Here is a 16,254-nt window from a genome sequence, read left to right as displayed (position 1 = left end):
AAACCACATTACAATTCTGGAAGGAAGGATGCGAAACCTTTTAACATTGATGTGTTAGGCTGTTGCCCTTTGGGCTGTCAGGGTACAGGGCCACTGAATGTCAGGCTTCTTTCATTTGCAGTGGCAAACAAAATGGTCTTCCAGAGTCTCATGTTTATAATGTATAATTTATCAAGTGAGTCATGACTGCCTAACCTTGATCTGTCAACACGAATATTGTGCGAGGCAGCACCTCGCAGGAATACTTAATTGCAGTACATAGGGACTCCATGCTGGGAAGGCAGACCTTTTCATGATTCTCTGAGCAAGCCTTGCTTTGTGTGTCAGTGACTCTAAGCAAGAGGGTCTCAGCTAGAGAATCTCTCCAGCCTGGTCTCACAGCACTATGTCCTCAGCACGTGTTTTCAGTGCAATGGTTCAATGTGTCTTTTTATCGATGCTGGACAGCTCATCTACAATTCCGTGCATCCCTTAAACATGGAGGCTGCAAAACTGTCGTTTGTCCATGGTAGGAAATATGCAAATAGGTTACAGAAGATTAGCTTTTGAAAGCACAGCCATGTTTTTGTTCGACTGTGGCACTGAATTATGCATGGGGTAAGCACGCACATGACGAATAAGAATGCAGATTTACATATAGCCGTACATGTGCTTGTCCTGCAGACCACCAGCAGAAAACACTTGATATGCGTGCTGCAACATATTTGTATAATTCTTAGTCGCTGGAAGGACACCATCCTTCTCCCCCCTCGGTGTGTCACAGAGAGAGGAGAGTCAGCCCACTCCTAAAGGAGCCGACTACTGGGCGAAATGTTGTGAGTGTAGATCACTAGCACCTTCTCAGAGCAGAAACGTCTGCGTGCAATAGCAATGGCTTGTGGCCAGGTCAGCTGCGCAGATATTTCTGTACACCCAGGGCCATATTTACTAACAGGTTGCATCGTGGTTGGGCCACTTTTGTGGTGCAGCCACCATCCAAAATGCTATGCTAGTAGATATTTACAAAGCCACGCCAGGGGTGATTTTTGCCGCCTTCCTTGGTTTGTACGTATATTTATTGCAATGCAGTGACTTGTGTTGCATTGTGTTACATTTCTTTCTGGGATACGTTCCATGGGTGGAGCATTCCTGTGCATCTACCCATTGATTTCACGCAATCCCACATCTACAAAGGTTTGTAAACGTGGGATTGCATGAAATGACCCAAATTCCGCAAGCGGAATTTACCACCCAGGCCTAGAAATGACTCCACCTGCCAGAAAATGGCATAAGGAGGAGAAAAGTCAATGTTTCTCCTCATTCCTCTTTCCATATCTGCTGCAGAATGCAGCCCACATAGAAAGAGGAAAATGCCTTGAGAGAATGGTTTTGTGCAGAAAGGTATCCATTCCGGCACAAAATCAATTCTCCTTGAAAGACAGGCACCTTTGCACCGTGGTGTAAGAGTGCCTGTGTTGGCACTAGGTTGCCTGAAGTGCGCCAGCGCTATGAGAGAGCATAAGTGTTCCATATCATAGCAGATATGGTGCATTTCTGCTCTCTACCTTTCACGCAACACAGCGCAGAAAGTTGCCTTGTTGCACTGCGTTTGCATTACTGGTCAGTAAAGCTGCCCTCTATGTCTTATGTACACCTACAGGGGTGAAGCTGTCATTAGGGCAGCAGGTGAAGTGCTACTGGGGCTCAGGCAGGTGAGGCTGTTGCACCCTAAATATTGGTGTCTTTTCCTATGCTCCCGGGGGACAGGGTCTCACATATTTTCTAACTTGCATTTAAAAATGCCCAGTTCTGTGGTAGTGTGGATGGCACGGGGTGTTCAGTTTCACAAGTGAGATTACATCCAGTGTGTGAAGCAGGCTCGGATGTGTCAAAGAAGACTTTCTTATCCTCTTGTTCTCTCAGAAGCGCCTATATATGCTGAACCCCATCTCCACTGACGAATATGCCAGAAGATACTATACTGCTGAAAGAGTGCAAGTATCTTCTTCTAAACACTTCAATATGAAGATGCTGTTAATTTATGAATTGGGACAGGAAAAAAAGAGAGACTCCAGAGCTACTATATGTAGCAACAATATGGCATTTAACTGCCCTCAGCGTATGCCACAGGTATAACACCCAGGTTCAACCTCTACTTGGATACAATGGTTGAGTATCTAGTACTCATGATCATTCTATTGTCTCTTGGCTTGGGACCGAGGCAGACAGATCAACAGGATTCATGGACAGCTGATGATAAGCTTAACTGGAAGACTTCAGACTGAGTTTGTCAGCTCAAACATCATCAAATAGTAGAGACTTTCAATCATCCGGTTGTGATGGTGATGAAGGGTACAATGCTGCAATGTTTGCCTTACTCGGGTACCCCGTTGCGGATACTTGTATCACATGGGAGCACAGAAAAGAAAATGTAAGATATAGGGAGCCTCATGTGCAAAGGGTTTTCGTGTTTGCAAATCCTCTAATTCAGTAAATCGAAGGATTTGCAAACGCTAGAACCCTTTTTCAAATGTACTAAACATATTTAACGATTTCAAAAAAGGTTTTCTGAATCATTAAATAGGTTTAGAAAAGCATTAGCTTTTGCTATTTGGAAGGGGCGTTTCCATTCAAATACCAATTCCAAATGGTATGTATAAATGTTTTGCGAGTGAAATGCTGCCTCATAAATACTGATGAGGTAGATCAAATAGCAACCAACTACGACCCTGTAGTTTGTGAATCGACCTATCAGTGCGCAGGTCAGTTCACAAAATACTAATGCATTTAATAGAAGTCAGTGCGCAGACTGCGACCACTTTTACCAAATACATATTGGTACATTCCAAATTAAAAAAAAGTCAAATTGCAAATCGCTATTCGTTGAAATTAACAATTTCTAATTTGGAATCATTGTACACGAGGTCCCGGAAATCTAAAATATTGTACGGGTTACATGAAGATACCATGGTTCATGTAAGACAAAATAGTGAAAGAAGGGTAAGGCCCACTGCAACCTAAAGCTCTTATCTGGAGTCTTTCAGGATCTTTACAGGAATTTACTAGTGATACATGAAATGAGTACCTCAAGAGTGCATTGTCACGTGCATTGCTATTAATACATTTTGGGCCCTCATTAAGTAACAGTTATTAGGATCCATGTGGGCAATAAACTTAAAAATCACCCACTGGGACACTAACGTGCATTATCCATGGGCTAGTATTGACAGAATGCCATGCCAGAAAAACACACATAGACTTCTGAAATACAAGGGGAATCCTGTGATCACTAGGGACCTGGGATCTATCAACTAAGAAAAGAGAGTGGTCCCTAATAGCAAAAAATGTAATGGAATTCACATAATAATAAATATAGACCTCCTACAATGTTTTCTGGCATCTCTTGTACACTTGTTCTTACCTTTCTCCTTTTCCATAACTAACTCTCGGGCTCATAAAAGCATGGACTCTTGACGATGATGCCTTCATTAACAGGGATCAAAACTCCATTGACTAATGAGAATCACCTTTTTCAATTAGTATCAAAGTTTGCTTTCAGGGTCGCCTATTGACAATGTTTTGTAATACATACATATTTCTGTACCACATGATTTTGTCGCTTCTCTAAGCACTGAGAACATAAACCTTTGCACCTCCCTGTACATTGTGATTTATTTCTGGAGTGAAGAATTGCAAATATATGTGAATATTAAATCATTAATGATGATTTTATGAATTCCATACCATTTTTTGCTATTTGGGATCACTGTCTTTGGATATTTGAGGAACACCCATCTGACACCACTGGCAGCCATTGCCGGTGGAACGGCCAGACAGCCATTTCTTGTTCTGTAGATGGTGCACCAGATTAAAGAAACTTGAGCTCGTTGACCACCAACTCCGAAGACAAAAAAGGGTATTATGGTGACAGCAGGAGAAGCATGAAAACTTGCCAGAACTAGAGATGATTTTTCCTGGGTGGCACACTTGGGGCAACTAGCAGATCTCAATAGGTGTCTGTGTGTATTGGTGGGGCACCACACAGAATCCTACTCACCCAGCTCGTTGCAGTTGGGTGATAATAAATACTTTTCAACCGGATGCACAATATTTATTACATAATGAGGGCATTTGTTTAAGGTGGTCATCTATACATCAACACTTTATTTTACCATATTAAGAGGTGTTTTGCTGTGAGAGTCAATATGCTGTTATCAAAGTCTAAAACATGTATTTACTGTTGGAAGTCTTGTATCAGGACTTGGCTTACTCAACTTTTTCTTGTGCAATCGGATCGGGGTATATTTTTATCTTTTTGACACAAGTATTTAACTGTAGGTATAATCTTATTTGTTATCACTTGCAAACAGTACCACAATATTAGGAAACGGATATAGTAAAGATATTGATGGTGTATTAGGATGTAACTATGGTCCTACTTGTCCTATGCCCGCGACTACACTGGGAATTATCTGCAATACTACAGGACTTATGACGAATAACATTTTAGAGCATATTGCCCAGAATTAAGTATGCACTGCACGTACGCAGAGTCAACATAGTGCTAGAGGTTGGTGTGATAGTGTCATGTGAAAAGTGCCCCACAAATCAATGTTAACAAGACTATAACAATACGGTTTCTTACCTGAATAAACACATAAGCATGCTTTTTTCTGTTTGAAAAAGAGTCAACAATGCACTCAGAAGTTTTCCTATCCTGATTTGTTTGGACAATAATGTTGGAGAGCCTCCTGGCTGCTTGTGTACAAACTGGCACACATAACTGGCATGCAAAAAACACTACCTGCTCTAAAAATGAAGGTTGGAAGAGGGCCCTTTTCGAGTACTGCACAAATTGCGATTTAATGCTCAAAAGCCACAAAAAGTACAGTGAATATCATCAATTGTCAAAGCAAAATTCAGAAAGTAACAATAGAAAACAGGATAGGCTAGGTGTGACTTATTAAAGCTCAATTTATCTTGGTCTGATGAAGAGGAGAGTCCAGGTACCAGCCCCTGCACACCTCCTCTTGGCCAGACCAGGTTAAAAATGCAGTGGAAAAGGCAGCACCATTAGTGGTTAGCACTAAAACAAGCAAGACACAAAAGTACTTCTCAAAAACAAAGATTTTCATGCACAAATTTCTTAATAAAGCACCAACTTGAGACAAGAAATCAGACTGGAAACCACTGAGACAGGTGACAAAGAACAGATAGAAACATGTTGAATAAAAATATATACCTTGATGGTGGAGGTTCGTACAGATAACAGGGGATCATCCCCAAGATAGGACAATCCCTACGGGACAACATGCCAACAAAAGATAAGAAGATGGTTCATTGTACATTCCGGCATTCCAAATCTCAATCCTAGCATTCCATTTTTCACATGCAAGTTTTTAAGGGCAATTTAACCACTGCATACAATGTGCAATTACAATGGCACATTTTGTAGTAGCATTTCTAGACTTTGATAATGAATATTAGCTGCCATAAAGTTTAAAATATGGACCATATTTGCAAATCAAGAAGTTCATAGCCAACACAATAGAACAAAGTCTTGAATATTCATTTTTGTGCTTTACCTTTATACATATTTCTCTTTTTCCTTCAGAATTCGTACAGTACGTTACATAGGGTGACATACACTTTCACAGATTGAATGTTTTGTTTCCTTAAAATTCTGACCGAAGCATCTTAAAGCTTGTGTATTGAGCCTGCTCTCTCAATACCTGGTTATCAGAAGTCCAAATGGTTTTGGTTCTTCTGATCGCCATGACTAGTGTGGTGACATTGTTTGTATAGGCAATTAGGATGGTACAGCATGAGTGACCTATAATTATTCTTATGAGCTTTTCTTTATTTTAATAGCATATAACAGGTGGCATAGAACACTTGAAAATTGTGCAGCAACAATGCACTTCCATATCATTTGCAAATACTTCAGTATTAACAGACGATAACTTCGTCTTTGAACGGTGAACTTCCACTGTCAGGTCTTTCCTTTAATCAAATCCTCAATATTATGCCAAGCCACCCCTACCTCTTATTATTTTATGTTGCTGGGGACATATCCTCGCTGTGTAAATTGGCAACGCTAATACCGAACAGTAATCCATGGCTGTTTTGCATTTGTTAATGCTTGTGGTGTCCTGATGTCTCCATGTCTGTGCAAAACTCGTTTTCGTGCAGGAAAAGTCCTATTCCAACAATGCCTTGTAATATCTAAAAAACTCCAATTATTCTATGTTGTGTGGTAGTGCTATGTGTGGGTAAAGTGTAATGTACCTGTCCGTTATCTCCATCAAGGTGTCTCTGACCTCCTCCCGGAAGTTGTTAAAAATAGACAAAAGCAAATTGAGTGGTAAATGATGTCCCCCACCTCAACCCTGCATCTAAGACAACTGGGAGAGGTGTCCCTGTTCATCTGCTACAGTCGTTGTATGGTAAAGTAAACCCTTGCATGAATCTGACGCTGACTGGCAATCTCTATAAGACCCCTGAAGGGGTCATGACAGTTTGCGTCTTTAGGCAGGCCCAAGTGTATTTCCCAAGCATATTGAAGGATGTGAAATTTGTCAGGTGTGTGTAATGAATAATTGGTGGAGCTAGACATCTCTGAGGTGGTTAACCTTGTCTCTAGAGGACAGCGACCTGTAGTTCATCAGCATCAGCGAGATGGGAGGTTGTCTAATAATGTAAGTTCATATGCATTGAAAGGGTACCTAAGCATGGAATACAAAACTGTGTTTGTATCATCATCACTGAGGATGATGCAGCACACTCACTATTGACCAATGCATACCAGAGTAGCTAAACTACTAGAGTATGTCTCGATAAAAGGAAGAAGTACAGTGATCCAAGATAAGAGCTAAAAATAAATGTAAACACCAAAAAACCCGTATGAATACTGTGGGCAAGGATGACCTCTCTAAGAATGTTAAAAATGTTGTTTTTCGTCAAAATGGAAAATGTAAACTCAGTTTGAATCCACAGGCAAACTCTAGTACAAGCAATGGGAGGATTCTTGAGGGAATACATTGTGGACAGCTTCCAACACTACCCAGGTTTAACAAGCACAACGAATTTTGGAAGGACCCTAGGTTTCATGTTCAGTCACTTTCTGTGCTCTGCTCGGAGGCTGCAATAGCAATAAATGAACAGGGTCCGTTAGCCTTCAGTAGTGGATTGAGGTTATCAATTTATTCACATCAGAGTACTAATACACTGTTCAATAATAACTTCACTCAAGTCTGACTTGCTCCTGCGTGAACTCACGCTACAAAGCTGGGGAATGTGTTTCTCTAAGTAATTTAGCAATGTTCTATTGTGCTTGGCTGTGAACATACATTTCAAAGCTCATAGTAGATTTGAATTCCAAAGTAATTAAATGTGAAAGGAGTAGAATGAAATCCTCCAATGAATAAAGGTTCAGTTGCCCTCAAATAACTCTCTGTAAACATTGCTTATAAGTAATTACATTCCATTTATAACATTTCAAATTAACTCTCACAAGGTCAAGACGTTCTGTGCTTTTTCACCTAAGTTGTTGTTTATTTTTAAATCAACACAATTTGCCAAATTTGTAGGAATGAAGAGGTTTGCAAAAGATGCGGAGCAAGAAATTTTAAGTTGATTTGTTTTAGTCTCAGGAGGGCATTTGTGTTTTTCCAGAATCTTTTGTGTTTATTTTTTGAAAGGTAACAACTAATTGCTGGAACTGGAGTTAGTGTATCGCAACCATAACTGGCTGAAAATTTGGGACCATGTTGGAAAATCATATATACTTGTTCCTTTTAAGTGTGTGATATTTAGTGTTTTAATTCACTCACTCATGCACTCACTTTCCCATTACTGGTACTTTCACTTACGCACTGACTTTATTACCTATTACAAGTAGCTGCTCACTCACTCACTCGCCCACTCATTCACAAGAACAATGGGTGTCAGGCTTGTTCTTTCGCCTCACAGAATCATTGTACCTTAAATATCTTTTACAAAAATATCGTCCTACTGGGTGGAGATTTTCTATCAACTGCAATGGTTTCGGAACCCTAATTAGAGTACAATATATTCATCAGATGATATCTAATCCATAATATTCTCGTACCATAACTGAATATTTTGTGTTAATTAAACTTTTGAATGATAGTTATTTGATTAGTGTAGCAATCAATGACAATTACTAATGGCAGGTAAAGATGTTTTCTAAACATCATTGATGATGCAGATGCCACGAGACCCGTGACCCAACTGTGACCCACATTGGGGCTCAATCAAAACCTCTGCATTGAAATTCCGCAGAACTTCCTGTGAGATTAAAAGCTTTTGCCCATTGCTTGGTTCACTGGTATTAATTGACAGGATCAGAGCTGCTGCATTGGAGGGTTATCAGGAAAATGCTCATTCGCCTTCATCTGTTTAATGGAGGAGAAAGATAGCAAAACTGGCACAGCAAAGTAAATGTTCCAAAAATCGTCCCAGTCCATGTGAACTACTTTCCCCATTTTCATACTGCAAAAATCTACATTTCCCATTTGAGCATTTCGCTTTCCATATCTGGAGCTGGCCACTGCGGTCAATCACAATATATAAAAAGCCATTTTCATATTTACACTGCAAAGATTCTTCAAGTTTATTAAATCGAAACTCTACTCTTGACCAAACTACTCGTTTTATGTTCATGTTTTAAAATAGGCTAGAGTAAACATGGAAATTCACCTAATAAAATTTCATATTGCAATTCAATCCCTGCCTTTCAATTTGATGACGTTTCCTATTTCCAATAGATCGGAAAGGCAACTTTAAATATGTTGTCCAAAACAGGCTTTACTTTGATCGTGTTTTCTCCGAAGCATTAGATTAAGACAAGCAAATCTAGCTCATTATCAAATTAAATATAATTTTGGAAAGGATTTCCAACTGTTCAAGGTCTATGTTTACATGGGACGGTTGAGGTGGATACACAGAGATCCAGCCCCTGACCATAAATTCACTGAGCTCCTTAATGAAGACAATTAAATCAGGCACACTCTATGATCCTTGCCCACTTCAGATCTTAACTCCAGCCACAGATCTAATTGCTCCTAAACTTGTTGACGTATGTAATAAATCTTTGATCACTGCTGAACTTCCAGCTAGCTGAAGCAAGCACATATTGTGCCATGCAAAAAAAGTCCTCTGCCGGTACTACTGTTCTCTTCAACCACAAACCTATTTCATTAATGATCTTTTTAACCAACCTTATCAAAATACTTGCTCACTCCCAGTTGACTATGTATTTAGGAGAAAAATAGTTGCTGGACTATGCTCAGTTTGGCTTCAGACCTTCTCACAGCAGAGTGACTGTCCTCTTGGCTGTCGCAGAAGGCATCTTTTGGTGCTACTTTCCATTTCCGACTCAAAACTGTGTTTAGTATCTCATGATGATACTGATATTCAATCACAAACAAGTACTCTGATATCTGGATGCAGTAATAGTAACAACTGATCACATAACTTGGGCAGGCGTGTGTGTGGCTCTGTCTGTCTGTGTGCGTATGTGTGTGTGTGGCTCTGTCTGTCTGTGTGAGTGTGTGTGTGTGTGGCTCTGTCTGTCTGTGTGCGTGTGTGTGTGTGTGGCTCTGTCTGTGCGTGGCTCTGTCTGTGTGCGCGTGGGTGGCTCTGTCTGTCTGTGTGCGCGTGGGTGGCTCTGTCTGTGTGCGCGTGGGTGGCTCTGTCTGTCTGTGTGTGCGTGGGTGGCTCTGTCTGTGTGCATGGGCGGCTCTGTCTGTGTAGGTGGCTCTGTGTGGGTGGCTCTGTGTGTGTGTGTGTGGCTGTATGTGAATGGCTCTGTGGGCGGCTCTGTATGTGTGTGTGGGTGGCTTTGTGTGGGTGGCTCTGTGTGAGTGCAAATGCAATAGGTGTCGCATTTGCGAGCTATTAAGCTATTGGCATTGTAAATGACAATGTCATTTATTTATGTTTTCAAAACTAAAACATAAATAAAAATAATGTCATGAGCAAAGCCAATGGCTCGAACTTTAACAATGCCGAGACCATTGCATTGTAAATGCTTGTTACAAATGTTCTCGTTTTGTCACATACTTTTTTCCTGCTGACAAATCCATCAGCATTGCAAAACATAGAGGAAGCAAAGGTACCTCTGGAGACTCTTTTAAGGGTAGTTTCTCAAGACAAGACAGAATAACAACGAGGCGATCCTAATCTTTCACAAAGTTCTTCCTTACTGCAGCTCTACACTTTTATGTATCCTGCTGCTTTAAGCGTAATCGAGATGCGTGCACATTTTCACATGATTCTCAAATCTGTATTTCTAATGTAACCTGAAAATATTCTGCAAATCAGTTTAACGAGCCGTTATTTTCATTCCAATAACGATGTCACAGGTATATTTGAAAAGCACAGAAGTCTGAACACAAGAGTTAATTTTTCAATTTTTCGTTTAGTAATGCAACCTAAGAAAATCATTATAAACATGGAGAAGTGCATATTAATGAGAGAAAAAAAGACTTGACAATTAATAGTGCATGAGAAAGGATTGCATAACCACAGAAATCTTCTGCTAGATAGTACACAGTAGTACATTTTCGAAAGTACATTTACCTGCCTTTGTTCGGTCTGCTATTGTGTAGGGTTACATGAGCGATGTTGTGCTTTGCATTCATTTTTCAAATGGGAATCAGTTCGGCATTTTAGAATTTTTTTAAAAAAATTACCTGAACAAGCACAACAATTCAAGAATGTTCTAAGCATGAGACATTGTACAATTGCTGGTTCAAAATCTGACATGTTTTTCAGTATAGATCATGGGAGCATTCCACCCTGCTGGGATGTTTCCAGTGAGAATTGTTAAGATTTAAAGGATGAGTGAATAGTCTTCAAAATGGATGCTGCTTTTTTTGTTGAGCTCATTAATTCCATGCAAATTTCAATATTGAGTCGAGTAAATGAACAGGGGAAGAATCAATTACTCTGGAGAGCAGTGAAAAGGAAACATTAACAGTTGTTCACTCTTCCTTGTCTCAGTGCTATAAGGGTGGCGTGACTGACGCTATGTTGCTCCAGTTGGACTATACCAGGTTTAGTTGCTCCCCTTTAATAAGGTCACACTTGGGCTCACCCTCTAGGTGCTGCTGTGTGGTTTTCTCTTGCTTAGAAACCAGTGGCTCATCAGCAGCAGAGCCTTCTCTATTTGTAGTGAGGATGGTCCCTCCGCTGTGGGAGAAGAAGACTCATTTTTCAGCCGGATGTACTGATTGAAAGACACCTGAGAGAGAACCGTGGGCTTCATGGAGTTCCTCCCCTTTACCGTTACCAGGTGGGGATGCCACAGATGGGATGTTCGGCCATTAAGTGAAGGTGCACTCACCAGTCCAGGCACTCCATCAGGACACGAGTGACCTCTTCCTTTGGCAGTTGAATGATTTTTTTTAATGTCTTTCAGAAATGACTTCTGGCACGTGATAGAGTGCATCGAAAGGTGTATAGTTTCAAACAAAGAACTGTTGTTTTTGCATTTGTCACCCCGAGTGGGACGGGTATGCTGAGACGTGAGTCCCGTGCTCTCCATGCCACTAGAATCAAGCTATCCAGGCTGACGAGGGCTGAAAGCCTGAAACCGGTCCTTGGATGCTTGTTCCAGTCCAGGGAGGACCTGGCTTGGCAGTTCGGGCTGGACTGTTCCCATGGGGGACAGGGTCAAGACGGATTTGCATATGGCTGGGTTCAAACTGGAATGGCATGGTCAGCAAAAAACCGATGGATTTAGTTCCAGAACTCTGTACTGGAGTGAATGTATGACATTGTTCTACATTCTGTCCATCAACTGTTGTTTTTGAGAATGAAGACAAGTCAAAAGTGGTGTGATTCAGACACCCCATGTTTTAGCCAATAAAATATTTTCTTTGTGAGGGGAGGATAGAATAGGGGTTGGACTTTCGTGAGTTTAGGGTATAATTACTACTAGATAGTAAGGAGGGGTAAGCGCGTTTTCCTACTTTGCGAGAGGAGAGGGCTGTGTAACTGTTTCCTATATTCTATGGGCTGACTGATGTTCTGCTGATCCTGACTCTTTGACTTTGCTCCTCAACTCTTTCTGATGGGCCTATCTTACTCTCATGGCCAGAAGGTAGCTTTTCTGATTTTTTTTTAACTTTGTAAGATCGGTCAGTATGTTATTCTGAATTTGCTTAACTTATTTGCAAATGATTTATTATTTATTCTTTTGTCTTGACGGCTATCCATTCACTCATTTGCACCAACGTTTGAGATGAATAATTGCTATTATATTTGCTAATGACTTTCTCTTATGTAATGATCTATGATTCAACCTGTATTGTACTTGATGAGCAATCACATTATTTTAGATAAAGCATTATAAACTTACAGATGAGTTGTCTTTATTTGATTCATTAATTAATTATATGAGTTGATTACCCAACTGTGATATTTTTTGAGATTCCATTATTATTTTGCCAAACCCTGATTAACTTATAAAGATTTAATCGCCAAATAAAGGATGAACAAAGAAGAAGCAGTTGGTAAGTTTGGTTTAAACTCACCCAGAGTGAAAGAGACTGTAGGGTATTGAATTTGGGTGATACATTTGTAAGTTCCTGAAATGCTGGATCAGCTTATTGACCCATTTTCCTTTTTCTGTATAGAAATGCACACTTCCTAAATAGCCTATTGAAGAATGAACGTGGAATTATGGATTTTATTAAGAGGTTTTCAGATAGCGTGACTCTGAACGACATCACTGAGAAACTTCTCAATGTTGTGTTTACGTGGATGCAAAGTAGGCTATTGCTGTTGCTGCTGGTTTGGCAGAGTACTCTAGTAGATGGGGATGCTTGTAAGAGTTGCATTTTTTATAACTTTTGTTTCTGTAGCTTTCATGTAGGTAAACAAGCTAAACTGGTAGACAAGGATGCCGAACCTTCACAGCCTTTCCATCCTCAGATTTCTGCTAGCAATTGTGAAGGCATGTCACCAACTACCACCTCTCCATTCATTTTCCTACAGGCACCCACTCTCTGTTGTTCCTCCTATAGTCTTAGCTTTAGCTTTGGGGTGGTTATTATTTTACCATTATTTACAGTAAGGGTACAGACCGATCCTTTCCTCATTAACCAGAGAACAACACTATTTCATCCTAGGCTTTGTTGCTATAGCTCCCCTCCGCCTAGGATTGAGTGGACATGTTGCAGGATTTGGTTTTTCCAGACTGCGCGTGGAGATGTCTCAATCATCTAGGTCTAGGATGGTTACAGTATTGAACTGTCACTACTTTCCCTGGACTTTGGTGTGTTGATAATACCTTGGCCAAAGTATCCTACAAAGGCACCTGCCCTGGAGGTTGGTGTGCTGATGCTTTTCATTAAAGATGCAATTTCCTCTGACCACCTAGAAAGTGTCAGTAGTTTTAATCCTAATCTTGCCAAGGCAGTTTTCAGATGTTGTCAGAACCATTTAAGAGATCAGGGAGATACTTATTTCATGTACCAGTCATGCTTACAAGCCAGTATATCAAAAGTTCTTGTCAAGATGAAAGGCGCCCAAACATCTTCATCAACATCGTAGCTCCCCTTATGGGTACTGTGCACACCATAATCACTATCCTACATCTTATATTGAATGCTCACTGGTCCATGGCGGCTACTGTGAATCATGATTGTCCTCAGGGCACTCAAATTTCATGAGTGGCTTCTGATCATGCAGTAGTTAATTCCTGGTACCCAGTTAGCAAATAATTCTTGTTGCTGTAAAATGCGACTCCATTTGTGATAATCTGAATTCCTCTTTGGTAAGCAATGAAGCTTTGTCCACACACCAGTTCTTTAATTTAAAGTATCATACCCGGCACAGCAGTAGCTGTATGTCCAGGATGACACAGCCTTGACTGAGTTTAAGTTGCCATGAGCTCAGGTTTATTCAAAGCCTCCCTCCATCAGCTCCATCAACATTGTGATCAATCACAGCTGTGACTTCCAGCGGTGATTTCCATATTCTGATCACTCTGATCATCTGGTGTGAAACTCAACTCCTTCTCAAAACTGGCTTTGTTGATGGCAGACAAAGCTATCAGGTCATTCAACAAGAAGGGATTCTCTACATCCATTGGGACATTTTCATGTTCAAAGATAACTTACTCAATTGTAAGACTCATGGTTATGTCTTAAGTAAAGTTGCTTATATTTCTTCTACTCTTTAGGATTTTGATGCTGGTAACGTCGCACATCTTTTCATGCTCTGGTGAATTTTTTCGCTCAAACAGAACAGATGAAGGACGGAATGCTGAACAAATCAAACATTCAGACTCCAGTCACAGATCTGGGTTAAATCCGTCAATTGTGTTTCTTTTGCAGGCAAAGTTTTACCCTATCGCGGTCTATCGCAAAATACAGTGATTTAACTGCTAATGCAATATATATGCATAAACTGTCAAATATATGCAGGAATTTGGTTAATGCTTATATTTACATTTGTGTTTTGCCCTCAATAAGCACTTTTTTAGTTTTTTCTGTAGTATTTGCAGAAAAAAGTGTAGTTAGCTGGTGGTGCTCGATAGAGATCAGATTGTAAATTTACTGTTTCTCATCAATTTATAATTGATTTCTTTCAATTTGGAAATTGAAGAAAGAAAAGTAATGGCTGATATGCAGGGATAGATAAGAGAGATGGTGAGGAGTGGGATATGTGGTAAGCTCAGAAGACAGTGGTGAAGGAATGCACATTTTGTATCCACATTTGAAAGTCTGAAAAGTATTTTACAGAGATCAATGTAGAAAGAAACTGGGAAAAGGAGATCGGTGCTCTTACAGATATACACCTACATGCAAGTGTAGATTTGTGACTTTCAGGAATTCACAAACATTTCCAGGAATAGGCCAGGAAAGCTGCACCAGGCAGTGCTCCATGTGTATTCCTGGGAAAGAGTTACACCATCACTTGGCTAAAGACAAGCTCCACGAAACAATCATATTCTAGATGTTCACAAACTTCCAAGGCTAACCAGGCTTTGAAACTACCACTTCCTACCCTGGAGTGGGATTTATGGCTGAGAAGAATTTCTCACCCATAAAGCCATATCTGTAAAAAGGCTTATACCTACCAAAAATTACTTAGTGAATTTGTGGCAATCATATGTGAGATAAATTGGGTTGTAAACACGTATTTAAAACCATATTTATCTTTGTGAATAGGCCCAATTGAAATTAATTAGTTATTGCTGCTTTACTCACAATATTTTGTGAATTACAGTTTTTTTAACAATATATATTGTGTCCAGTGACCAAAGCAAGAAACCATTGTAATTGCCCTTTAAATGTGCGCAGTAGTATTGGCACACGGATTGCCCGTTGGGCAACGTCTTTGGCCTAGCTGGGTGGACTGTGGGCATAAGGCGTAAACCATTACCAAAGCTAGAGGGATTTGCACACGACCCTTAAAGCCCACAGTGCAAGTTGTCCCGCTGTGTACAGGGCATTGCCTGCAACCAAATCCAAGGGGACAGTCTGTGACCACACCCCATTTTCATCAAGCTTGTGGCATAAGACCTTCAGGCATGTACCATGGGCTATGGCCCTTAGAGGGGAACAGCCATGACAAAGCGGGGATTACCCCGCAATGCCATTACAACGCACGGATTACAACGAAAGTCGTTACAACGACTTTTGCTGGAGGGCACTGATGGATAGGGAATAGTTTAATTTTCTATCCAGCACCTTCCCTACTGTCAACGTGGGCTGGAGTTGGAATAGAAAATTAAACTATTCCACTATCCAGCGCCCTCCAGCGAAAGTCGTTGTAACAACTTTCGATGTAATCCCTGCTTTGTAATGACATGCGGGGTAAAAGCCCGCGTTGTAATGCCATACAACCACCTTAGATGTGCTTCTGGCAACCTTGTCACAGTGACCCGAAAACCTATTGTGTGGTGTTTCTTTAATAATAACCTTATCTCTTTTTCTAAGAAAAAAATGTTTTTTTTTGCAGTTAGAGAACTTTATATTGTTTTTTCATGCCTTGTGTGCCCATTTAAAATGCATTTGCAAATATGGGCATGTTGTCCTTCTGAGATGTTCGTTCATCCACCATATGGTTGATGCGTTCCCCTTGTCTCCAACGGACTTTTACCGGCTCATGTCTTGATCATTTGTGGATAGGAAAATCAGCTACACTTAAAAATGCTTTCAACTAGCAATTCTCAAACCATTGCTCGAAATATACAAAATACTAACCATTCAAAGATCACACACATTTTTGTACCAC

The 16,254-nt window shown here is 40.4% G+C and overlaps 1 protein-coding gene across 1 annotated transcript in view; it reads right to left on the bottom strand.

Annotated features, from left to right (window-relative positions):
- The window catches only part of KCND3 (potassium voltage-gated channel subfamily D member 3), a 950,457-nt gene that overhangs the window by 42,809 nt on the left and 891,394 nt on the right, over nucleotides 1-16,254 (bottom strand). Inside the window, exon 6 of the mRNA XM_086920365.1 lies at nucleotides 5,222-5,278. Coding sequence (XP_086776491.1) covers nucleotides 5,222-5,278 — 57 coding nt within the window. The remainder of the gene's footprint in view (nucleotides 1-5,221; nucleotides 5,279-16,254) is intronic.

Source organism: Lissotriton vulgaris, chromosome 5, assembly GCF_964263255.1.
Source record: "Lissotriton vulgaris chromosome 5, aLisVul1.2, whole genome shotgun sequence".
Taxonomy (NCBI): Eukaryota; Metazoa; Chordata; class Amphibia; order Caudata; family Salamandridae; genus Lissotriton; species Lissotriton vulgaris.
Note: the sequence above shows the minus strand (reverse complement) of the source record. Positions and strands in the feature narration are given on the sequence as shown.